The sequence below is a fragment of the Papio anubis genome, chromosome 17 (genome assembly GCF_008728515.1).
Source record: "Papio anubis isolate 15944 chromosome 17, Panubis1.0, whole genome shotgun sequence".
Classification (NCBI taxonomy): Eukaryota; Metazoa; Chordata; class Mammalia; order Primates; family Cercopithecidae; genus Papio; species Papio anubis.
In genome coordinates this window covers 56,029,505-56,055,167 of record NC_044992.1, presented here as the reverse complement: position 1 = coordinate 56,055,167, position 25,663 = coordinate 56,029,505, and the positions used below count along the sequence as shown (strand labels likewise).

Sequence of the window (25,663 nt, the reverse complement as noted above, 5' to 3'; positions counted from 1 at the left end):
TTAATCTATAACACCAGACTCAGAGGAGGTCTGGGAAGAATGGGAAAATGTTTTCCCTCTGCTGTCTGATGCCACCGTTTTTTCTGGCTAGTATCTGCTATTTGGAAAGCTATGCACCTCTCTCTATCTGGAAATCTGAACTCTAGTTTTCGTTTTTGTTTCCTTTGATTTGTTTTTCGGACAGGGTCTGGCTCTGTAGCCCAGGCTGGAGTGCAGTGCATGATCTCAACTCGCTGCGACCCTCCACCTCCCGCACTCAAGTGATCCTCCCACCTCAGACTCTCAAGTAGCTGGGAATACAGGAACGTGCCACTAGATGTGGGTTAAGAAATGGGGTTTCGCCATGTTGCCCCAGCTATTTGCAAACTCCGGGGCTCAAGTGATTCGCCCACCTCAGTCTCCCAAAGTGCTGGGATTGCAGATGTGAGCCACCGCCGCCGGCCTGATTTTCACTTTTGAAACAGGTAAAATAGGCTGCTGCCCTGAGCTAATGCACACCCTAACCTGGGCTGGTTGTTTATGCTATCAACACCGTGTTATTCCCTTAGAAATTGTACTTAAAGTTATAAAATGCAGCCGGGAGCGGTGGCTCATACCTGTAATCCCAGCACTTTAGGAGGCCAAGGTGGGTGGATCACAAGGTCAGGACTTCAAGACCAGCCTGGCCAAGATGGTGAAACCCTGTCTCCACTAAAAACACAAAAAGTTAGCTGGGCATGGTGGTAGGCACTTGTAATCGCAGTTACTTGCGAGGCTGAGGCAGAGAATTGCTTGACCTGAGGTTGAAGGTTGACACGAACCGAAATCACGCCACTGCACTCCAGCATGGGCAACACAGTGCGACTCCATGTAAAAAAAAAAAAAAAAGAAAAGTTATAAAATGCAACTATTTGACATAATAAGAGCTTTCAGCAATGACACAGAAGGGAAGGCAAATGCATCTGAATATCATAAAATCACTTTTATTTTTACCACAGCAACATTTCAGTGAACATTTCTTGACTGACTTGGGAGAAAAGATCTGGTTTTATGATTCCTCATGCCTTCTCCAAGGGTGAATATACTCTTTCCCAAGGACAGGGAAGGAAGCTGAATCATAATATCATATGAACATTTTCACAAGAGGATTCCTCTTGAAGCTTCAGGGAAATTGTTTGCAGACAGATGAAAATATGCAGACAGATGAAAAGGGAGAGTAAACATTGGAACTCGAACCTAGACACCCATATGGGTAAAAAAAAGAAAACTGGCAAATGCGAACTCACAGTTGATCTCTCTGTCAAAAGGAATTCAGAGATGTTTGGAGTGCTTAACCTATGAGGCCAATTCCATGGAAGAACCCTACCTTCTACTTCACAGACAGAACACTGGGCTAGATAGGATGCTTGTCTGGCCCAAAGTGGAATTTCTTACCATCTGTATACTCCCCCAAGACCCACAACTAGATGGTTACTGAGTTGAAGCTTGCCACTGATCCTTAGTGATGTCTCTGGGAGCTGGCACTCCAGAAGCCCAGGTCAGGGGAGCAAGGAAAAGGAGATGGGAACAGAGCTCTGACTCCTAGCCCCATGTTTGATACTTACTCCCTTCAAAATCCTGTCCCTGGACTACAAATTGAGTTCCCAGTTAGAAATCAGAAACCCATGGAACATGAGTTGCATTTCTAAGATGTGCCTGAATTTAGTATGATGTTTAAGAGAAAAGGGCAGTGGCAAGAATGAGGAAAGGACAGATTCTTTTTTTTTTTTTTCTTTTGGATCTAAGAGTGGACTGATGATGCAACTGGCAAGGCACAAGAGGCCTCCTTACAAATCAAACATTGAGACTGAGATTCCTAATGACTAGAGTGAGAGCTCGCAAGAGAAAGGTACAAGCACGGTGGCTCACACCTGCAATCCTGTAGCACTTCAAGGAGGCCGAGGTAGGCGGATCACTGGGAGGTCGGGAGTTTGACCAGCCTGTACAACATGGCAGGAACCCCATCTCTACTAAAATACAAAAAATCAGACAGGTGTGGTGTGCACCTGTAATCCCAGCTCCTGGGAGGGCTGAGGTAGAGAATCGCCTGAACCCAGGCAGGCTGAAGTTGCAGTGAGCCAGACCTGATCACGCACTCCAGCCTAGGTGTAACAAGAGCCAGACCCATCCCTAAAAAAGAAAAAAAAAAAAGTGAGAGAGAGAGAGAGAAAGGTGAGTTTGTGGACCTACTGGACAAACAGGACATGGGACATGGGGGCCTGAAACACTGTTTTACAGACAGAAGAACACAAAGGGAAATGCAGCCTGCCATTCTGTTTCTTCCTTTCTCCTCTATCCCTTCTTCCCTCCCTGGGAAACCAACATAGTAGCATAAAGCCCCATTCAATCAAATAGCTGTCAATTATAAGGGAGCTGTACCTTTTCTCTTCCTCAACAGCAACCTGCTTTCCTCCTTTTGTCCCTCTTTCTGCCTATAGAGCAATTTCCTCCTGTCCACTTTGCAGGGCCGATAGCTCAAATACAGCGCTATGGTGATGACACCCACTCCAAGGGCAACGGTAATAATGACAAAGAGGGCAGAGCTGATTCCTTCATCTAGTCCTGTCCAAGCATTGAGAAGACAGATAGGAAGGGGTCTGAAAGGTGAGGATCACCCAACTCAGCCCACCAGGCCTACTCTGAGTCTCATTCTTCCAACCTAGTAGAATCTTTCTTATTTTCATCCTTGGATAAGAATTCCAAACCCCTAAGGAGTTTCCCATCTCCTGGGCCTGGCAGCAGGGCAGCAAAGTTTACCTTTGAACAATGACAGCAATGTCTTTGCTGACAGAGCCCAGCTGGTTAGTGGCTGTGCAGCAGTAGGTTCCGGTGTGGTTCTGGGTTGCCTTCTGTGGCACTTCAAGGTCAAAGACCACCCCATTCCAGGTACACACCAAGGCTGGAGCTGGGTTTCCCTTTGGGACGCAGGCAAGCGTGTGTTCCATCCCTTCCAGCCAGGTCTGTTTGCCAGGGCAACTGGATTCCTCTAGCTGTGGCTTGTCTGCAAAACCAGAGTTTCCCAAAGAGCTGAGTTCAGTGCACCACACTCCCTCACTACCTTCACACCCTGCTCCCTCTCCTCACCCAAATGTGGTCCCCTCCATCCAACAGCTTTCCTTACCAAGGGAGCACTAGCAGCTCCCTACTTTGAGGCAACTCTTCTTTCCCATCTTCCCCATGGGCATGGAGTCCCAGATGAAACCTAGGGTGTTTTTGTTTGTTTGTTTGTTTTGAGACGGAGTCTGGCTCTCTCGCCAAGCTGGAGTGTGTGCAGTGGTGTGATCTCGGCTCACTGTAACCTCCACCTCCTGGGTTCAAGCGATTCTCCTGCCTCAGTCTCCCGAGTAGCTGGGACTACAAGCAGTGCCCCCACGCCCAGCTAATTTTTGTATTTTTAGTAGAGACGGGGTTTCACCATGTTGGCCAGGATGGTCTCTAACTCTTGACCTCGTGATCCACCAGCCTTGGCCTTCCAAAGTGTTGGGATTACAGGTGTGAGCCACCACGCCCAGCCAAAACCTAGGGTGTTTCTATAAAAAAAATTCAGACTAAATGATAACCCTGCTGTGTCCGTGGTGGCCCTGTGCCCCTGCTTCCCATCTTTGCTTCTCAGTGGGTAAGGAGCTAGGTAGTGGTGAACTCAAGAGATGAGGATTTTTCTACTTTTCTCTTTTTTTTTTTTTTTTTTGAGACGAAGTCTCGCTTTGTCACCCAGGCTACAGTGCAGTAGCGTGATCTCAGCTTACTACAACCTCCGCCTCCCAGGTTTCAAGCGATTCTCCTGCCTCAGCCTCCTGAGTAGTGGAATTACAGGTGCCCACGACCACACCCGGCTAATATTTGTATTTTTCATAGAGATGGGGTTTCACCATGTTGGTCAGGCTGGTCTGGAACTCCTGACCTCTAGCCATCCACCCACCTTGGCCTCCCAAAGTGCTGGGATTACAGGCGTGAGCCACTGCGCCCCGCCTATTTTCTCTACTCTTCAAAATAGAAATTTGTAGATGGAATTTTTGGATATTTCCCTTTTCAGCATAAACTCCCACTATCACTTCCTTTGTTCTCCTCAGCCATTGCCCTCAACTAACGTTGCCTGATCACTTTAACCCCTTTCCTTTATGTTCCCAATTTCCCCTCATCTGGTTCCCCACTCACTCTCCCGGGAGCAAGGCAAGCTTGGAGCGCTTTCCTTATATTCTCTCCTTTGATTTTTTTTTTTAATGAGAAAAACGTGGCAACTCTAATAATGAAGCACTGCTGGCCAAGAAGCTCTCTAGAAATGGGAAAATAATAATCCTTATTTTGACAAGAAAGATCAGGCCCCTACTCACATAGGACATGGAGCTGGATCACAGTGGTTTTCATCAACCACTGACCCTGCACCTCCAAAGAGGCCTCGCAGGAGAAATTTCGGCCATCATCTTCCTCCCTGGCAGTAAGTAGAAGCCAGGCAGGCTCCCCAGGGGCAGGGAGGTCTGGGGCTCCCTGAAGCCGAAGAGTAGGGCTGGGTGATGTTAATACATGCCCTGAGCAGGTCACATTAATGTCGGTCCCTGCCAATGGGTATGATTCTTTCAGCTCCAGGATTGGTGGAGGGAAGCCTGTAAGGAAAGGAAAAGGAGAACCAGATACATTTCTTAAAACTAGCAGACACTTCTGCACTCTTGCTGCTGGCAAAAGCCCTTGGGAAGGCAGACAACAGGGGAAAGACTTTGGATACCATTGCTTCTTCTGTAAAAGCTGAAGGAAAGAATGAGGTGGTTTGGGGATCCGAGAGCTTCTCTTATGCACGCACACATTTAGTTATGCTTCGCTGCAAGGACTGCAAGATGTCTTTTCATCTTACAGCTTTCCTCCTCACCTCAAATAAATGTTCCTAAAGTAGTTCGGGGCATCCACAATCACTCTGTAAGCAGGATAGCCTAAGGAAACTGGGGATGAAGTCTGGAAAGAACTACTGTAGCAATACATGTCCCCAATCTGCCTGCATTTACCAGAGAAAGATGAAGACTCATGTTCACTTGAGAGAGTACCCAGCAAAGGGCAGCAGGGATATCTACAGCCAAATCACTAACCCATTACTGTGTGTTTTCAGTTGCAGAGAACCCATATGAAAAAGGAAGAGCCAGGTCACTTACTGTAGCTATGCACTAGCTTTCTTGTTTTCTGTTCCATTGGACCCAGAGATGCAAGGCAAGACAGTTCCTGATCACCAGCCTCCATGGCCCGAAAGGTAGCATTGGCCCATGCTGTGTCCCCCTCCCAGGAAAGGAAGGAGCTCAGCTCTTGGTCTTCCAGGAACATGTGGAATATAACTTCTTTGGCTGGAAACACCCTAGCCACCTCGCAGCTCACAGTCTCTGCCATCCCAACCTCCAAAAGGGAAGAGACCCAGATATGGGGAGTCTGAGAGAATTCTGCCAAAAAAATGAGGACAAGAAGAGAAAGGAGAAAAGTCATGAGAAATCATACGTCATGCAGGACCCTTCAAGGTGGGAAGGAAGTGGGGTTAAAATATCTCTCTTCCCCAGGGTGAGCTTAAAGCCCAAGCAAAGGTGGAGCTCAGTTACTCTCACACCCTCACCCTAAACCCCATGAGAACTTAGTCCCAAAGGCCAAGGCAAGATGAGCCCCAGGATTCCTCCTGCACTTGAGTTCTGACTCACCAAAGATCCGGAGTATTTTGATGGGTGAGCTGCCTTGAAAGAGGCTCCCACCTTGCAAACTCAAATCCAATTCTGCACGGCAGGAAAAATTGCACCTGTCATTCTCCCTTTGGGCTCTGACACTGATGATGACCTCAGCTCTTTGGGAGGCCACAGCCAAGCTCATAAAGTTCTTTCTATGCAGTTCTTGGTTACCCTGGAGAAGGGCAAGGGTGAGGCTCTCCAAGGGTGCTACACTGGGCACATGACACTTCACTGTGAAGGCTTCATCCACGGCCACCCAGGCAGGCTGCAGCTCCAGGATCACTTGCTCTGGTGGCTCTTTAAGACAAAAAAGCAGGGCTTGATGAGCATGCCATCCTCCTCTCCAGAAAGAAACGGCATAGGACAGGAAGATGAAGTGATACAAATCACAGAAGGTGACTGTCACCTTAAACCATCTGATCAGCAATGTCAGAATGTCAGCTTTCTGCCATCCCTGCCCTAGATGGGGCGAGTTAGTCTTCTGGCTCTTGTTCTTCCCATCAAAAGTGGCTAAGACCATAGCCAAGAAGAGTGACTGCTGAGGGAGGGGCCCTTGCTTTGACTGTTGCTGCCATTCTGGAAAGCACTGATCTTTTACCAGAGGGGCTTCAGAGGCAAGAGCATCTTCCGGGGGCTCCTTAGCATCACACAAAATCTATATTCTAGCAGGCCAGGTGCGGTGGCTCACACCTGTAATCCCAGCACTTTGGGAGGCCAAGACGAGCGGATCACTTGAGATCAGGAGTTCCAGACCAGCCTGGCCAAGATGGTGAAACCCTGTCTCTACTAAAAGTACAAAAATTAGCCAGGCATGGTGGCAGGTGCCTGTAATCCCAGCTACTCAGGAGGCTGAGGCAGAGAATTGCTTGAATCCGGGAGGCAGAGGTTGCAGTGAGCCAAGGTTGCACTACTGCACTCCAGCCAGGGCAACAGAGCAAGATTCCATCTCAAAACAAACAAACCAAACTATAGTTAACCAAGTTCTGACCCCACAGAGACCATACTTGCTTTCATGGCCATATCTTTGCCCATGTTATTTGCCTACCTGAAAGGTCTTCCTTACCTGTCCCCTTCAATTCAAACCCTAACCATCCTGGGGGAGGGCAGTCAGGAGCCTCCTCCACCATGGAGCCTTCTCAGGCTGCCCCAGTTCACAAAGACCCTTCTCTCTCCAATCTCTGTTTATTCCAATAGCTTGTAGCAAACAATTCAGCATTAATTTTATACTTTTTTTTTTAAGAGATGGGATCCCACTCTGTTGCCCAGGCTGAAGTGCAGTGGTGTGATCATAGATCACTGCAGGCTTGAACTTTTAGGTTCCGAGGATCCTTCCACCTTAGCCTCCCAAGTAGCTGGGTCTACAGGTGCATACCACTATGCCTGGTTAACTTTGAAAACTTTTTTTGTAGAGACAGAGGTCTCACTATGTTTCCCAAGCTGGTCTCAAACACCTGGCCTCAAGTGACCCTCTTGCCTTGGCCTCCCAAAGTGCTGGGATTAAAGCACGAGCCACTGTGCCCAGCCTAATCTTATACTTTTTGGTAATTTAACCATAAACATTATTAGCATATGCTTCCTGTATTGAAGATATTTTCAAGCACAGATGTCTGGATGCTCTCTATGGTCTGCTCCTAATTTAAAACTCAGAAGAAAGCCTACATCAAAGGGAAGTAGAAGTGGGCCAGGCTCACTTCTACTTGCTGAACTTGAGGTGGCTCACGCCTGTAATCCCAGGACTTTGGGAGGCTGAGGCAGATAGATCACTTGAGGTCAGGAGTTCAGGACCAGCCCGTCTCTACTAAAAAAATACAAAAATTAGCCAGGCATGGTGGTGGGTACCTGTAGTCCCAGCTACTGGGGAGGCTGAGGCAGGAGAATTGCTTGAATCCACGAGGTGGAGGCTGCAGTAAGCTGGGATCACACCACTGCACTCCAGCCTGAGCGATAGAGCAAGATTCCGTCTCAGAAATAATAATAATAATAAAGGTGATTGGATCTAGAATCCTTACAGTATGACAGAAATCTTTATTAAGGGCCTTAATTATCTCCCCTAATTAGAAACATTTGTCCCATCCTTCCCTAAATAAGACATGTTCATGTTTCCCCATTCCTCCTTTCCATCCCCCTGCCCCCAGCCCTTAGCCCTACTCACGATACACAGTGATGCCAAGGCTTGTGTCCTTTTGAATCCCTGCACAAGAGAAGAAGCACTGCAGGATGGAATTCTCTGTTACATCCTCCAGAAGAAACTCTTTCCACTGAGGCCCTTTGCCCACCTGAGTTTTCTTTAAGAAGGTCTCAATTCCACTGGGTCCTGGGTCTGGGCAAGTAGTGCTGCAGTTGACCACTAGGGACTGTCCAAACTCCACCAGGGCCTGATTTGGCCGAACAGAAACCTCAAACGACTCTTCTGCCACCCCTGAAATATGAACTACATATGCCAATGACTCTGGTGAGGACCACGAGACCCAAACAAAATACAGAAACTATTCTATCTAGTTCTAGGTTAGAGAACAGGAAATCTGCCCTGAACAAAAAGGTTCAGAGGACCAGACAGGACAAAAGACCTGTAATTGGCTGGGCACGGTGGCTCGCACCTGTAATCCCAGCAGTTTGGGAGGCCAAGGTGGGTGGATCACCTGAGGTCAGAAGTTCGAGACCAGCCTGACCAACATGGAGAAACGCCATCTCTATTAAAAACACAAAATTAGCCAGGCGTGGTGATGTGTGCCTGTAATTCCAGCTACTTGGGAAGCTGAGGCAGGAGAATTGCTTGAACCCGGGAGGCAGACGTTGCAGTGAGCTGAGATTGTGCCATTGCACTCCAGCCTGGGCAACAAGAGCGAAACTCCACCTCAAAAACAAAAACAAACAAACAAACCTGTAATTAACAAGTTAGCTCTGATTCCTCCACTATTCCCTCCACCTATCTTCTTTCTCGAAACTTGAATTCTCTATTAATATCACCATGGAAATTATGGAGTTGCTAAAAAAATTATGCCCAGGAAACCAACATCTTCCTAAACTTTCAGAATTCTTGAAAGCATCCCAGGATAGGCTGCTGCGGACCCTCACAGGATTCGAACTTCATTACTTATCCCTCAAAGCAGTGTCTCCCTCAAATTATGGCTAAGGATTCCCTTCGTCAGAATCATCCTGAATGCTTGTAAACTGCAGATTCCAACTCCATCTCAGAGTGCATGGTTTCAAACCTGTGAAGGTGGGAACTGAAAATATGCTAGGGAATAACAAGCCTGCCGGGGACCCTTATGCACACCAAATTCTCAGACCCATTGGTCTGCAGGTGACTCCCGGGTCACTCATTTCCCATGCCTTTTCTTTATGCCTCTTCTCAGAGTGAGACCATTCCGTTTTGATTTGGTGCTGAGAGAATAGATGTTTTGGATGCCTACAAATTTTGTCTGTTCTAGAAATCTTCTCTGATGCAGTGGGAGATGTCAGATACATTTTTATTTTATTTTATTTTATTTTTGAGACAGAGTTTCACTCTTTTTGCCCAGGCTGGAGTGCAATGGCGCAATCTCAGCTCACTGCAACCTCCGCCTCCCATGTTCAAGCGATTCTCCTGCCTCAGCCTCCCAAGTAGCTGGGATTACAGGCACGTGCCACCATGCCCAGCTAATTTTGTATTTTTAGTAGAGACGGGGTTTCACCATGTTGGCCAGGCTGGTCTCCTGACCTCAGGTGATCCGCCAGCCTCAGCCTCCCAAAGTGCTGGGATTACAGGCAGGAGCCACTGTGCCCGGCCAAGCCACCGCGCCTGGCCTCAGATGGATTTTAGATGCCTGATGTAAGTAAAGGGCACAGAGACTTCAGGAAGTCCTGAAGGCTTCTCTACAGGTCCCTTTTAGCTAGTCCATGTCTACCATCTACTTCACCTCCCAATACCAGTCCCCTCTGGGAATACACAGCTCTTGTAGCAGTGTTACCTGCTAAGGCCCTTGTTCCTTTCCTGTCATCAGGAGAACTCACTTTTTGTACCTGAGCTATGGGTCCTGTCCTACCAAGGGCCTATTATAGTTCATCATGACACAAACGGTGGCAACAAAGAAGTAAAAACATTCTCAAGAGGAGAAATACAGGGCAGTCCTGGGGCAGTAGGGAACCAAGCAGAGAAGGCATTTTTCCTAGGGAGAGTCCTCTCTGATAGTCTATTAACTTGGGTTATCCCAGTTACAAGCCAGAGACCCTAAGGATTCTGTACCCTAGTGATCCAAGAGATAGGAATATTTCCCCCGGGTCCAGATGAACGAACACTGAAGTGTCACCCCACTTAGGACTCCCCACCTCCTTCCTCACTGACCAGCTACCTGTGTCCTGGCACATACTGGTTTAAAATGCTTTCCCAAATAGCCTCACCTGGGCAAAGGATCAAGGCCAGCAGGGCCCAGACACCAAACAGAAGCATTTTCATCCTGATGAGAATGGCCAAAGGCTGGAGAGAAAAAGACAGCAATGCTGGAGAAAGTGACCAAAAATACATATATAAGGAAAATTATTTCTTTGATATTAAGAGTCAGTCCCTTTCCTGAAATCTCACTAGTCTAGAAAAATTACAGCAAAAACATCAGCAGTGAAGGTGTACTAAAAGAATGTCTTGGGCTTGGCGTGGTGGCCCAACACTTTGGGAGGCTGAGGCGGGAAGATCATGAGGTCAGGAGATCGAGATCATCCTGGCTAACACGGTGAAACCCTGTCTCTACTAAAAATACAAAAAATTAGCCCAGTATGTTGGTGGGAGCCTGTAGTCCCAGCTACTCGGGAGGCTGAGGCAGGAGAATGGCATGAACCCAGGAGGCGGAGCTTGCAGTGAGCTGAGGTTGTGTCACTGTACTCCAGCCTGGGCGACAGAGTGAGACTCCATCTCAAAAAAAAAAAAAAGAATGTCCTATATTATATCTATTTATTTCAGTTTGGCTTATGTGCATAGCAAAAACACGGGGGAAAATATGAAAAAAGATGAGGCAATATTATTGAGACTCCTGTGTAAGTTGTATTCTACTTATCTTTTTACTAGTTTGCCTCCATATATTAGACTGAGTCAATAGAAGGGTGCTGGCATGAAAACATGAAAAACTGAGTTTAGGCTGGGCACAATGGCTTACACCTATAATCCCAACACTTTGAGAGTCCGAGGCGGGTGGATCACCTGAGGTCAGGAGTTCCAGACCAGCCTGGCCAACATGGAGAAATCCGTCTCTACTAAAAAAATACAAAATTAGTCGGGCGTGGTGGCAAGTGCCTATAATCCCAGCTACTCAGGAGGCTGAGGCAGGAGAATCACTTGAACCCAGGAGGCAGAGGTTGCGGTGAGCCGAGATCATGCCACTGCACTCCAGCCTGGGTGACAGAGCAAGCCTCCTTCTCAAAAAAATAAAACAAAAACTAATTCAAGCTAATTTCTTCTAAGAAAGGCTTCTTGACTAGCCTTATCACACTTCACAGTCCCTTATTTGTTATACATGATCTCTATCTCACTTTATGCCAAACAAGATTTCTGAAGTTGCAAAGTGAACTAATGTTCACTTTGGTGAATTATTTCAGTGATGTAATCATCACTATACTAGAAATTCCTTGAGGATAAGAGGCTGTAATGTACTTATCTTGTATCTCCAGCACCTAGCACAGAGCCTATGATATTGTGGACTACAATGAAGGACTACCCTCCAATATTTTTTTTTTTTTTTTTTTGAGATGGAGTCTCGCTCTGTCGCCCAGGCTGGAGTGCAGTGGCTGGATCTCAGCTCACTGCAAGCTACGCCTCCCGGGTTTACGCCATTCTCCTGCCTCAGCCTCCCGAGTAGCTGGGACTACAGGCACCTGCCACCTCGCCCGGCTAGTTTTTTGTATTTTTTTTAGTAGAGACAGGGTTTCACCGTGTTAGCCAGGATGGTCTCGATCTCCTGACCTTGTGATCCGCCCGTCTCGGCCTCCCAAAGTGCTGGGATTACAGGCTTGAGCCACCGCGCCCGGCCCCTCCAATTTTGTATTGAATTTTCATACAGTGGGTTTGGAACAGGTCTAACTCCACTTCTATGCTGGTCTGAGAGTTTTTTCTGCTTTTTTTTTTTTTTTAAATACAGGGATAACAGGTGTATGAAAATTTGTACTCCCAAGTGAAGGTTACCCTTCAAAATAACCACTTTGGAATGCTATCATCTTATTCCAGTGATGACACAATTATTCAAAACCTTTTTTGAAATTATTTATTTATATATTGAGACAGGGTCTTGCTTTGTTGCCCAGGCTGAAGTGCAGTGGTGTGATCACAGCTCACTGCAGCCTCAAATTCCTGGGCTCAAGCAATCCTCCCACCTCAGTCTCTTGAGTACCAGGGACTACAGGCACATACCACCACACCCAGACGATGTTTTTATTAACTGTTTTTGTAGAGACAGGGGTCTCACTATGTTGCCCAGGCTAATCCTGAACTCCTGGCCTCCAGTGATCCTCACACCTAAGCCTCCCAAGGTGCTGGGATTACAGGCATAAGCCACCACGCCCAGCCTGAAAGTAATTTAGAACTGGCTTTTAAGCCATATAAGAAAAATCAAGCTGGGAGCAGTGACTCATGCCTATGATCCCAGGATTCTAGGACACCAAGGTGGGAGGATTGCTTGAGCCCACGGGTTTGAGACCAACCTAGGCAACATAGCAAGACCCCGTCTCTACAAAAAAAATTAAAAATTAGCCAGGTGTGATTATGCTCACCTGTAGTCCTAGCTACCTGGGATGCTGAGGTGGGAGGATCACTTGAGCCAGTTTGAGGCTTCTGTGAGCCGTGACCATACCACTGTACTCCAGTCTGGGCAACAGAGCAAGACCTTGCCATAAATAAATAAATAAATAAATAAATAAATAAATAAATAAAGCAAGCTCTCCTCTTTGTTACTGAACCAAACCAGGTCTATCTGTCCACGTGCAATGTAAAGCCAAACACTGAAGCACCAGATTTTTGTAGAGATAAAAGTCTATTTCAAGGTGGCTGAGCGAGAAGACAGGCTCAAATGTCTCTTCAATCTGGAGCCTGGAACAAATTTTAAGTGTGAGGGAGGACACAGGTATAGGTGGAAGTACTGGAAGGACAGATTTTGATCTGAAGGACTTCAAACAGTACCATTTATGGTAAGATATGGTAAAGGGTCTTATACCCAGACATTCCTGGGCTTGGACCCGTTGCTTTTGTTTCAAAAGTGTTCCCGTGCTCAAGTTCCAGCCACATCCCAATCTTTTGGTTCTGCCGAAGGGCAAGACTTTAGTTCCAGGGTTATCTGAGGTCAAAGTCTCCCTTTCTGCACATGCTCTGACTGTATGACTTGCAACTTCTTGGCTCTGGGCCTGTAAAATAACTTGATATCCCACTATCAGCGGGGTAGAACCAGTTAGAACTGATCCAGCAATTACACTCTCCAATGTATAGATCTTGTGATGTTTAAGTCTATAACATGAATCCAGATTATTTGTGCTTTGATGGGGCCACAGTGTCACAAATAATTCCCCTTAGAGATTAATCCAAGAACTCCTTCTGTTTTACTCATCTCTCTGTAGCTTGCTGATGTTACCTTCTTTTTTTCTTTGAGATGGAGTCTCGCTCTGTCGCTCAGGCTGGAATGCAGTGGCACGATTTCCGCTCACTGCAAGCTCCGCCTCCTGGGTTCACGCCATTCTCCTGCCTCAGTCTCCTGAGTAGCTGAGACTACAGGCACCCGCCAGCACGCCCGGCTAATTTGTTTGTATTTTTAGTAGAGACAGGGTTTCACCGTGTTCGCCAAGGTGGTTTCGATCTCCTGACTTCGTGATCTGTCCATCTGCCTTGGCTTCCCAAAGTGCTCAGATTACAGGCATGAGCCACCGCACCTGGCCTTTTTTGTTTGTTTGTTTGTTTGTTTGTTTTTCTGAAATGGGGTCTCACTCAGTCACCCAGGCTGGAGTGCAGTGGTGTGATCATAGCTCACTGCAGCCTCAGACTCCTGGGTTCAAGCAATCCTCCCATCTAGGCATTCCAAAGTGCTGGGATTACAGGTGTGAGCCACTGCACCTGACCTGATGTTACCTTCTTCTGCATAGCCTAGCACTGCTGTCAATTTTTTTTTTTTTTTTTGAGACAGAGTCTCGCTCTGTTGCTCAGACTGGAGTGCAGTGGTGCAATCTCGGCTCACTGCAACCTCCACCTCCCTGGTTCAAGCGATTCTCCTGCCCCAGCCTCCTGAGGAGCTGGGACTACAGGCATGTGCCACCTGGCCTGGCTAATTTTTTGTATTTTTAGAGAGATGGGGTTTCCCTGTGTTAGCCAGGATTGTCTCGATTTCCTGACCTCATGATCTGCCCGCCTCAGCCTCCCAAAGTGCTGGGATGACGGGCGTGAGCCACTGCGCCTGGCCTCACTGCTGTCTATTTATGTCATAGACTATGCTCTGCTCTTAGAGTCTTAGTAAAAAAAACAAAAAACAAAAAAAAAAAAAAAACTTCCTATTGCTCATTACTATAAGCCAAGCTAATCGATTTTTCTTTGTAGTTGCTACTAGTACTATCTCTATGCCCACGAAGAGTCTTAAGAAAACCGTCCTGGGCAAGTTTTTGTTTCCATACCCACAGACAGACATGTACTTTGTTCTTTGTTGTTTCATGCCCTGCCCTCACTGCACTATCCCCACAGCTCCAATCTTGCATCCTTGTTTTCATGTAGCAGGTTCTGAAACACAAGATTCTGTATTTATCTTGCTAAGGAGAAAGAAAGCAGTAACCCCAAGGAGAAATTATTTTTAATTTCTTTTAGAATTCCTTTTGCTTATTCTGTGGATTATATCCCAAATTAGAGGTTTAAACTGAGGCCGGGCGCAGTAACTCACACCTGTAATCCCAGCACTTCAGGAGGCAGAGGTGGGTGGATCACCCGAAGTCAGGAGTTCAAGACCAGCCTGGACAACATGGTGAAACCCTGTTTCTACTAAAAATACAAAAATTAGCTGGACATGGTGGTGGGCATCTGTAATCCCAACTATTCGGGAGGCTGAAGCAGGAGAATTGTTTGAACCTGGGAGGTAGAGGTAGAAGTGAGCCAAGATTGCGCCATTGCACTCTATCTCAAAAAAAAAAAAAAAAAAAAAAAAAGGGTTAAACTGTCTGAAAGTTTTGTCCTGCACTCCAGCCACTGGGAGGTCTGTTGCAGGAGAGGGGTAGGCAGTGAGGGGAGGGTGGGGACGCAAGCTGTTGGATTGCTCTGGCTGCAGGATGTGAACTAAACTTTGCCTCCAAGTTTGGGATTCTCGCCTTCCATTCATAGTCAATGGTTTCTTGCTGTCTTTCCTTCCTTCCTTCTTTCTTCCTTTCCTTCCCTCCTTCCCTCCCTGCCTCCTTCCTTTCCCTCCCTCCTTCTCTCCCTGTCTCCTTCCTTTCCCTCCCTCCCTCCTTCCTTCCTTCCCTTCCTCCTTCTTTCTTTTTCTTTCTTGCCTTCCATTCATATTCAAGGGTTTCTTGCTGATTTGTCTTTTCTTTCTTTCTTTCTTTCTTTTTTTTTTTTTTTTTTGAGACGGAGTTTCGCTCTTGTTGACCAGACTGGAGTGAAATGGCCCGATCTCCGCTCACTGCAACTTCCACTTCCTGGGTTCCAGCGATTCTCCTACCTCAGCCTCCCAAGTAGTTGGGATTACAGGCGCGCACTACCTCGCCCGGCTAATTTTTGTATTTTTGGTAGAGATGGGGTTTCACCATGTTGGCCAGCTTGGTCGGGAACTCCTGACCTCAAGTGATCTGCCCACCTTGGCCTCCCAAAGTGCTGGCATTACAGGTGTGAGCTACCCTGCCCAGCCGCTGTTTCTTATAAATGTAAGTCACACTGGGCCTTTGCACTCTCTCCTCCATCTGCCTAGAATTCTTTTCCTCCTCCCTAAACACTCCTCTATCCAGTTCAGTATCTCTGCCATGCGGCCTGAGTTGACCACGGGCTTCCCAGCCCTCCCTGCCCACGCCCCCCACCGCAGTGCCCCCTGCACGCCTACCACTTTCCCTTCCGCAGCACCATCGCCTTCTAACACCCGACCGATGAGGCCTGAAATCAGCGGCTCTATCTCCCCTGGACTGTAAGTACTAGGAAGGCAGGGCCCTTGGTTTTACTTGCTTATGGATCCCAAGCACCTGGAACGTTATAGGCGTTCAACGACCATAAAGGAACAAGTGAATGCACGAACGCACTAGATAGACGGGTACCAATCCTTGTGTGAGGGCCGCTGCCCCCCGCGTGGATACTGGGCACCAGGCCAGATCTTGCTGGGAAGGGGTCTCGGGTCCAGCGGGGAGAGGGGCAAGGACACCTCGTGGTCACCAAGGCTCTTCCTGGCGGACGATCCCTAACACACGTGAGAACCCGTTCAAAAAGCACTTCCACCCGGCTCCTCTGGGCTTCCGGCGACAGCCAAGGAAAACATGACCGAAATCCTCACCGAGTCGCGGCCGATCGCTCGCACGCCCCTCACCCTCGCTGGGCAGCTCCTCACGGCTTCGGCCTCCGCTCCTAGGCCTCCGCTCCTTGGCCTCGCCCGCTCCGCTATCAGGCGCCAGTCAAGCTCTCAGACCGTTTGGTCTGCACCGCCAGGCGGGGGCGCGCGAGGGTGCGGCCGGAGAGCGGATTTTCCTGATCTGCCTAGGAACTCCTGACGTCCATGCGAAAGCTCAGCAGGGTTGGCTGAGATGAGATGGACGGGCAGGTAGCTACAACGACGGGAGGGGAGCGTGGGGAAGATGAGGGTGGGGAAGCCTGAATCCTGTAGGGCAGAAAGCGCGTGTTTGACGCCGCATAACTACTTCTGAATAACGCAATATGGAAACAAAAGGAAAGGGATCGTTGCGGCAAAGCGCTGTTGTATGAGGAAAACAAGAGGTTGTCCTCCCCTGTGGCTGTTGTTTTCGTGGTGCGGCCTGGACACGTGAGCCGGCCCGCGCCTCAGAGAGTAGCGCGCGAAGCCACGTTCCCGCCTTGGACATCCTGGCTCGCTTGGCAGAGCTTGGGGCCTCTGCTGGCTGCGCCCTGGCGGGCTGGGAGATGTGTTTGGCAGAGTTTTGACAATGGATAATTTGCAAAAAGGCTTGTTTTTTGTTTTGAGACGAAGTCTCGCTCTGTCGCCAGGCTGGCGTGCAGTGGCGCGATCTCAGCCCACGGCAACCTCCGCCTCCCGGGTTCAAGCGATTACTCCTGCCTCAGCCTCCTGAGTAGACTACAGGCGCCCGCCACTACGCCCGGCTAATTTTGTATTTTTAGTAGAGACGGAGTTTTACCATGTTGGCCAGGCTGGTCTCGAACTCCTGACTTCAGGTGATCCGCCCTTACAAAGTACTGGGATTACCGCATGAGCCACCGCGCCCAGCCTTTTTTTTTTTTTTTCTTTTCTTTTCTTTTTTGCTCACCCTTCCGCGTTTCCATACCTTCCCTCCACTGCCTCACTTACAAATAACACACTTGAGCCCCCAGCGTCCCTTTCTTGCTTGCCGCCCGATGTGCCTGCGCCCCCCTCTCACCCGCGCCGGGAGCTGTGGGTCCAGTGGCAAAAATGGGGTAAGGGAGGAAATAGCCCTCCGTTGCATCTCTGCCAGGGACCCCCTTCCTCAGCTTCAATGCCAAACGTCTTCCTGGAGGGAAGCCTCTGGAGGTCAGTTCTCAAGCGTTCACCCTGACACCGCATTGAGCTGTTCCCATCTGGTTTCCTGTTGGACCTCTGGCTCTCCCTCAATCCTTGGCCTGACTGCGAGCCATGGGCCGAGTTTCTTGGTGCAGTGAAATGTGAGGATTTGGGTTATTATTATTATTATTATTATTATTATTTCAGGAGAACAATTATGTGCCTCGACCATCGAATATAGGCACACCCCAGGGAGCCGCTGTTACCCACATTTTATGGATCGGGTAACAGACTTGGAGAGGCCTCACTCTTGGGGACATGGGGGTGGCAGGCAGGGGAATTATTAATATTACTGGCAATTTTAGCATCCAGTGTGCCTTCCGAGAACTATTTCTTGCCCTGCAAGAATCTTTCATCAACCCGCATCTTTCTTTTTATACTCTGAGCAAGTGGCTTATTGGGCTAAGGCAGGGCTGTCTAGGGTAACGTTATCACTGCCTTGTTCCCTCCTTCCGTACTGATAATTTGAGGGAGAAAGTCAGATAGAATCAGAAGCTTTGGAGCCAGAAAAGCCTGCCTATGAATCCCTTTTTAATACCTTACCAGCTTTCTGACTACTGGAAAATTACATAACTTGTAGTAATGTCCTCCTAATCTTTTTTTTGTTTTTGTTTTTGAGATGGAGTGTCCCTGTGTCACCCAGGCTGGAGTACAGTATCCCCATCAGCTCACTGCTACCTCCACCTTCTGGGTTCAAGTGATTCTCCTGCCTCAGCCTCCCCAGTAGCTGGGATTACAGGTGCCCGCCAGGACACCTGGCTAATTATTGTATTTTTAGTAGAGACAGGGTTTCACCATGTTGGCCAGGCTGGTCTTGAACTCCTGGCCTCAGGGGATCCATCCACCCACCTCGGCCTACCAAAGTACTGGGATTACAGGCATGATCCCCGCACCCCCGCACATGATCCCCATGCCTAATCCAATCCCATCTATTTTTATTAGAAATAGCTGTACTGTGTGAAAGCCATTTTTAAAAGTTCTGGTAATTTTAGGCCAGGCGTGGTGGCTCACACCTGTGATCCCAGCACTTTGAGAGTCTGAGGTGGGTGGATCACCTGAGGTCAGGAGTTTGAGACCAGCCTGCTCAACTTGGCAAAACCCTGTCTCTACTGAAAATACAAAAATTAGCCGGGCGTGGTGGCTGGTTCCTGTAATCCAAGCTACTTGGGAAGCTGAGGCAGGAGAATTGCTTGAACCTGGGAGGCGGAGGTTGCAGTGAGCTGAGATGGCGCCATTTCACTCCAGCCTGGGCAACAGAGCAAGACTCTTGTCTCCGGAAAAAAAAAAAAAAAAGTTCTGGTAATTTTATACATTTGTCACATCTAAATTTTAGCAAATGGGCTAAATTTTAGCAAAAGGAAATGTCTCCAGCTGACCCATTTCCTTATGTGAAGGCTGTTTTCCTAGAGAAGTGGAGAAGTCATTCCTTCAAATGGATAATTGCTCTGCCCCAGGCAGTCATGGCTATGGGGCTGTTATAGAAGCTGGTTGAACCTGACAAAAGCGGGAGGAATTCTAGCTAGAGAGAAGCTGCATCTCTCTCTCTCTCTCTCTCTTTTTTTTTTTTTTTTTTTTTTTGGAGACAGAATCTTGCTCTGTTGCTCGGGCTGGAATGCAGTAGCGTGATCTCAGCTCACTACAACACTCACCTCCTGGGTTCAAGCAATTCTCCCACCTCAGCCTCCTGAGTAGCTGGGACTACAAGTGCCCACCACCATACCCAGCTAATTTTTGTATTTTTTGTAGAGACAGGGTTTCACCATGTTGGCCAGGCTGGTCTTGAACTCCTGACCTCAAGTGATCCGCCCACCTCAGCCTCCCAAAGTGCTGGGATTACAGGTGTGAGCCACGGCACCCAGCCTGCATCCCTTTTTGACTGCATTACTTGGTTCCTGGGTACCCCAAATCTGCTGCCTCCTGATCCCTCAAGACTTTATCTGTTACCTGCTGTTTATTCCTGGGACTGTCAGCATCTGACTCAGGGCCACTTGTTCGTGTCAGAGTCCAAATGGTAAGTTAGGGGCAGTGCAGCTCTAACCAGAGTTAGAACAGATAGATGAAGGGTTAAAAGCCGGAGATAGTATGAAATGAATCAATCTTGGCCACCCCATCTATCAAGGTGAGGATAAAGTCTGGGCTAAGGGCATAAACAAAGAATCCAGGTGGAAGGTCACAAATTAATAAGTCCAAGAGAGTGAGAGCATAAAGCTCAAGAATTTGGTAACCGGATAAAGTCTGGGCTAAGGGAATAAATAAAGAATCCAGGTGGAAAGTCACAAATTAATAAATCCAAGAGAGTGAGAGCATAAAGCTCGAGAATTTGGTAGCCAAAGTTAACTGTTAAGGTTAAGCTGGTTTTGACCTGTCCTGATGGGTCAACTGCCAATTAGAACCGACTTGGAACACAGTTTCTGGAGTGGGGAGTGTAGTTAACTTTTATCAGAGTTATTTCCTGAGCAGGCATTGTTTCTGCACAGTCCTTGTCCTCTTGGAGTTCACACTGGAGGGGTATGTGGATGGAGACAGAGTTCCAAACAAAAGCCACAGCACAGAATGATAAATATTCTTGCAGAAACCTAGACTGAGTGTTAGGGAAAACACAAAGGAGAGCAAGAAATTAATGATGGCAGTTGGAGGGTGGGGATTCCTGTCATGGAAAATTCCAGAGGCAGTGACATTTGAATTGGCCTTGAAGGATAAACAGAGATGCTTGCATGGCAGATAACTGGAAAAGAGCAATTATTCATTTAATAAATACGTATTTGTGTTTAATTTTATACCAGGTATGATTCCAGGTAGTTGGGACGCAGCAGCAAATAAGACAAAGCCCTTGCCCTGAGGAACGTCCATCCCAGTGACATCCTGGGTGAAGGAACCACAGTGTGCATGACTTGGCATTCAGGGCAGAGTGAGTGCAGTGTGGCTTCATGGTGGAATACATGAGCTGCTTCTGTGAATGTATACATCTCAAAAGAAGAACAAGAATTAGAATCAAAAGAAAATCAATGGGATAATAAGCATTGTTATTTTATTAATAAAACAATTTGGGGCAGTTGGGAGAAAGAAGGCCGGTGAGGCAAGGTGAGGACAGATACTAATTAGGCCATGCTAAGAGGTTTAGCATAGACTCCTGTAAGCCATCGGCTTTTCAACATGTTAATGTTCTGGAACCCTTTTTTCAAAGGAAATTCTGCATGGTCACTCCATATATAAAACAACAAAAGTAGAGCTGCTTGGTGGAGGGGCAGGGGTGGGCATGGGCAGGGGAAAAACTCCTCACTCTACACTCCCACCTCACTCTCAGCTCTCCATGACAGCTCCTGTGTTTCCGAAAAACCCGAAGGCCCACAGTTTTGTTTTTTGTTTGTTTGTTTGTTTTTTGAGACGGAGTCTAGCCCTGTCGCCCAGGCTGGAGTGCAGTGGGGTGATCTCAGCTCACTTCAACCTCCGCCTCCTGGGTTCAAACGATTCTCCTGCCTCAGCCTTCTGAGTAGCTGGGATTACAGGTGCCAGCCACCACACCCGGCTAATTGTTGTATTTTTAGTAGAGATGGGATTTTGCCATGTTGGCCAGGCTGGTCTTGAACTCCTGACCTCAGGTGATCCACCTGCCTCAGCCTGCCAAAGTGCTGGGATTACAGATGTGAGCCACTGTGCCCAGAAAACCCACTGCTGAAGGTATTGGAGTGCACACAGATGTGGGTAAATGGAGAGATGTGATCAGATTTGCTGTCTTGGGATAAAACTGGCAGAGGGCATGCAGTCAGCAGAGAAGCCACTCAGGTGGGTTAGGGAAGAGTTGTTAAGGACCTGACTTCAGGTGAGTGGACTGGATCCAAGAGAGATCTGGGAGGTAAAATTGATGACTAAGAGTGGGGGTAGTGGCTGGGCAAGGTGGCTAACCCCTATAATCCCAGCACTTTGGGAGGCTCAGGTGGGCAGATCAAGAAGTCAGGAGTTTGAAACCAGCCTGGTCAGGGTGCTGAAACTCTGACTCTACTAAAAATGCAAAAATTAGCCAGGCATGGTGTTGCACACCTGTAATCCCAGCTACTCAGGAGGCTGAGGCAGGAGAATCATTTGAACCCGGGAGGCAGAGGTTGCAGTGAGCCGAGATCGCTCCACTGCACTTCATGCACTTCAGCCTGGGCAACAGAGCGATATTCTGTCTCAAAAAAAAAAAAGCATAGGGGTAGCAGGGGAGTGAATCGTGATTCCAAGTGATAGCAGAATTAAAATCCTTAAGGAGTGAAACCCCATCTCTACAAAACACACAAAACTTATCTGGACATGGTGGCGTGTACCTGTAGTCCCAGCTAGTCAGGAGGTTGAGGTTGTAGTGAGCCATGATCCTGTCACTGCACTCCAGCCTGGGCAACAGAGCAAGACTCTGTCTCAAAAAATAATAATAAAATAAAATCCTTAAGGCCTTCTCTACTCTCTTTGCTTTTGGCTGTTGGTGCCCTGGGCATCTGGTTGTGTCACTTCCATCTTCCTTGGCTTTCACTTCCCTGCAAGACCAGTTTGAATGTCTCAGCAAGTCAGGGCTGGCCCTTTGCCATGTCCTCATACCCTTACCCAAGATAAGTACGGGGAGGAGAGGCAGACTGAGAGGACAGTGAGGCATTGATTTTGAACAGATGGGTTAAGTGACTAATGGAACATCCACCAGGGAGTTGGAAATACAGATCTCAAGCTCGGGAGAGAGGTGGGATTGGAGTTGGAGATTTAGGGTCATCAGAAAATAGACAGTAAATGAACGATTGGGAGTAGATGAATATGTCTAGGTAGGTCAAGTATAGAGAAAGTATCTAAATATAGAAACCCCAAGACAAGGATATTTAGGGGCCAGAAGAAGAGTGAGAATAAGTCAGAGATCCTAATGGAGGCCCTTCCCTTACTATTCCTCTATGGTAGTGGTCTGGTTTTTTGTTAAATTTAAATTTTCTTTTTTTTTTTGAGACAGAGTCTCACTCTGTCACCCAGGCTGGAGTGCAATGGCACGATCTTGGCTCACTGCAACCTCTGCCTCCTGGGTTCAAGCGATTCTCCTGCCTCAGCCTCCCGAGTAGCTGGGACTACAGGCATGTGCCACCATGCCCGGCTAATTTTTTGTATTTTTAGTAGAGACAGGGTTTCACTGTGTTAGCCAGAATGGTCTCGATCTCCTGATCTTGTGATCTGCCCACCTTGGCCTCCCAAAGTGCTGGGATTACAGGCATGAGCCATTGCACCCGGCCAAAAATTTTTTATAGAGACAGGGTCTCCTTATGTTGCCCAGGCTGGTCTCAAATTCCTGGTCTCAAGCGATCCTCCTGCCGCAGCCTCCCTGAGTGCTGGGATTACAGGTGTGAGCCACCATGCCCAGACTTTTTCTCATTCAACTAGTAGCTCTGGGTCCAAATTCAAAAGCCAGGAGGTCACCTCCATAAGAGTCTAAGAAGTGACCAAGAAGAGACCTGTGAGACCACAATGCCAACCAGGTCTCTGAGTGTGTTATAACCCTCTTCCTGGCATAGGAAGAGAACAAGAGAACAAATGGTAGAATCATGCCCCCACCCTTGGCTCCGGAGATTCCAGGTTTGTCACCTGGGCTGGTTGTAGCTCTGAAGCTCACTACTTCTTTTTTTTTTTTTTTTTTCATTTTTTACACTTTATTTTTTAGAACAATTTTAGATTTCCAGGAAAAATTTGAGCAGATAGTACGAAGAGTTCTATATTCCCAGTTTCCCTATTATTAACACCTTCCATTAGTGTGGTACATTGGTTACAATTAATGAACCAGTATTGATGTATTGTTGTTAGCTAAAGTCTATGTACATTAAGGCTTACTGTTTGTGTTATACAGTTCTACTGGTTTTCACAAATGCTTAATGTCATGTATTCACTGTTACTGTATCATACAGAATAGGTTCACTGCCCTAAAAATGCCCTGTACTTCACCTAATCACCCCCATTCTGTAATCCCTGGCAACCACTAATCTTCCTACCATGTCTATAATTTTGCCTTTTATAGCATCCTTTTTTTATGGCTGCATGACATTGTCTCATGTGGATTATCCAGCCAATCTTCTATTGTAGGACACTGATGGTATTACACAACTTAAAGAAAACACTAGAAATGTAACACCAAACCTTGGATTCACACAGCAGCAAATTACACTATGCTGACCTGGCACAGGACTCACTTGCCCATGTGCTCCCATTTAGCTGTGTATCGCAACATTTCATGATCTCTGGGCAAAGGAGCTGTTCAGATGTCACACACAACCTTGTAAACCAGAAGAAAACATCTGGCATTCACTCTGATAGAAGAACCAAAGCAAAGTGGTAAACACCATCTGTCAAATTTGTCTTCCAACAGAGCCTTTCCAAATTTCCGGGGTTTTCCTTGCCAGTTCCTTGTCACAGCAGCACTAGAAGCAAATGAAACCATTGTGGTTTCTCATGATGTTTTGAGCTAGGCAGCGGGGCTCCTGGGGCAGCCTCCCGAGTAGCTGGGACTACAGGCACGCTCCACCACACCCAGCTAATTTTTGTAATTTTAGTAGAGACAGGGTTTCACCGCGTTGATCAGGTTGGTCTCAAACTCCTGACCTCAGGTGATCCATCTTGGGATTACAGGCATGAGCCACTGTGCCCAGCCCAAAGCCCACTTTTTATATGCTGATATCTGCACTGCTGGAGTGCAGTGGCGCAATCTCTGCTCACTGCAAGTCTCTACTCTTCAGGCATTTTACCGCTAGACTGTGCTGACTGTGACAGTATGTGTGTTGAGAACTGTGACCACAATGTGCTCACAGAAGAGGAGCTCTCTCTTACATTCAGTGATCTGGCAACACTTATTCTGATTCTCCTCATCCTGTACAGCTTCATGCCTTTGACTCTTACTTTGTCTTCTTTGCTTAACTCACCTGTTACCTCCTCCAAGAAGTCTTCATTAATCCCTTTCTCTCATTAAAGGCCTCCTTGTTTCCCCATGGTACCTTGTGAATACATTTATCTTAGCAGTTGTCATGCGGGGAAATGATCTATTATGCATTTATCTTGTTTACCAGCATATGTCAGGGACTAGCACATAGAAGGTGCTCAATAAATGCTTCTCAAATGCTGAGTACAGCACCTGCTACATTTCTTGGCATCCAGTCCTTCTGCTACCCTGACTGTCCCTTCCTCTCCCTACTCCGCATCCAAGTGTGAGATGGACACTTAGCTGCCGGGGTGCTCCAGCTGGGACAGGCTGTGATACAGCTCCAGCAGTGCTGCCATCTTGGTAAACATTTCCCACCATGACCAGACTATCCACATTGCTTCTCATGCAATTCCAACCCCCTGAGGGACATCCATACTGAGGAATGTTCCTTTGCTGGCTTGCTCTAGGGCAAGCATTGGGCCACCTTGCTCCAAGGGCCTTTCCCCAAGCTACTTGGTGGGTACACTTTCATGCAGCTGGGCAGGGAGCCACAGTTCCTAGAGTCTGTGCTGGGAATTGTCCCATTGGCTCTAGTTGTATTAAATACTTTATTATTAAATAGTTTGTTAAGTACTTTTTAGTTTCATTTAGTCTCTTCAAGCATCTGTAGATTGTAACAGGGCCTTGAAGTTATAGGAAAGTCCCTCCTCTAAACTGTAAGCCTGGGACCATACAAGGGCTCAATAAAAGTTGTTGAATTAAGTCTATGAAAAGTGGGCACTGAGCAGAATAAGTATCAAGGGAGGAAAAGAAAAAGACATTCCAAGCTGAGGGAACAAAGGCAGGGGACTGTTGCCTCCACTTCAGAGTATTCCAGGAAACTTCTGATTAATTAGGGCCTATCAATCAACTTCTTTTTCTCTGAGTTTCTATGGCACTTGCATTTCAGTTTTTTGTTTTTGTGTTTTCCAGACACAAGGTCTCATTCTGTAGCCCTAGCTGGAGTGCAGTGGCATGATCAGAGCTCACTGCAGCCTCGAATTCCTGGGCTCAAGTGATCCTCCTGCCTTAGCCTCCCAAGTAGCTGGGACCACAGGCACCTACCATCACGCTCTGCAAATTTTTTCATTTTCTTGTAGAGACAGGGTCTCACCATGTTGCCCGGGCTGGTCTTGAACTCCTCAAGCAATCCTCCCACCTCAGCCTCCCAAAGTGCTGGATGAGTCACCTGCCTCACTTTTCAGTTTTAACAGTTTCTTTGCAAGTAATAACAGACCAGACACACAGCTACCAAAAATCCGTGGTAAGTAATGGTTAGTCCCTAGACTGTGGATTTTAGAGCCAGATCA

At 47.4% G+C, this 25,663-nt stretch overlaps 1 protein-coding gene across 1 annotated transcript; it reads right to left on the bottom strand.

The window, feature by feature from the left end:
• Positions 1–2,204: 2,204 nt before the first annotated feature.
• LOC101002439 (intercellular adhesion molecule 5) lies at positions 2,205–16,404 on the bottom strand. The gene is made up of 9 exons (XM_031656972.1): positions 16,169–16,404; positions 10,089–10,164; positions 7,861–8,127; positions 5,685–6,005; positions 5,157–5,435; positions 4,350–4,619; positions 2,779–3,019; positions 2,398–2,582; positions 2,205–2,245 (listed from the first exon to the last, which is right to left on the bottom strand). The coding sequence occupies exons 2-9, from the start codon at positions 10,141–10,143 to the stop codon at positions 2,205–2,207; spliced, it is 1,659 nt and encodes a 552-aa protein (XP_031512832.1). The 5' UTR covers positions 10,144–10,164; positions 16,169–16,404.
• Between the last annotated feature and the right edge of the window lie 9,259 nt (positions 16,405–25,663).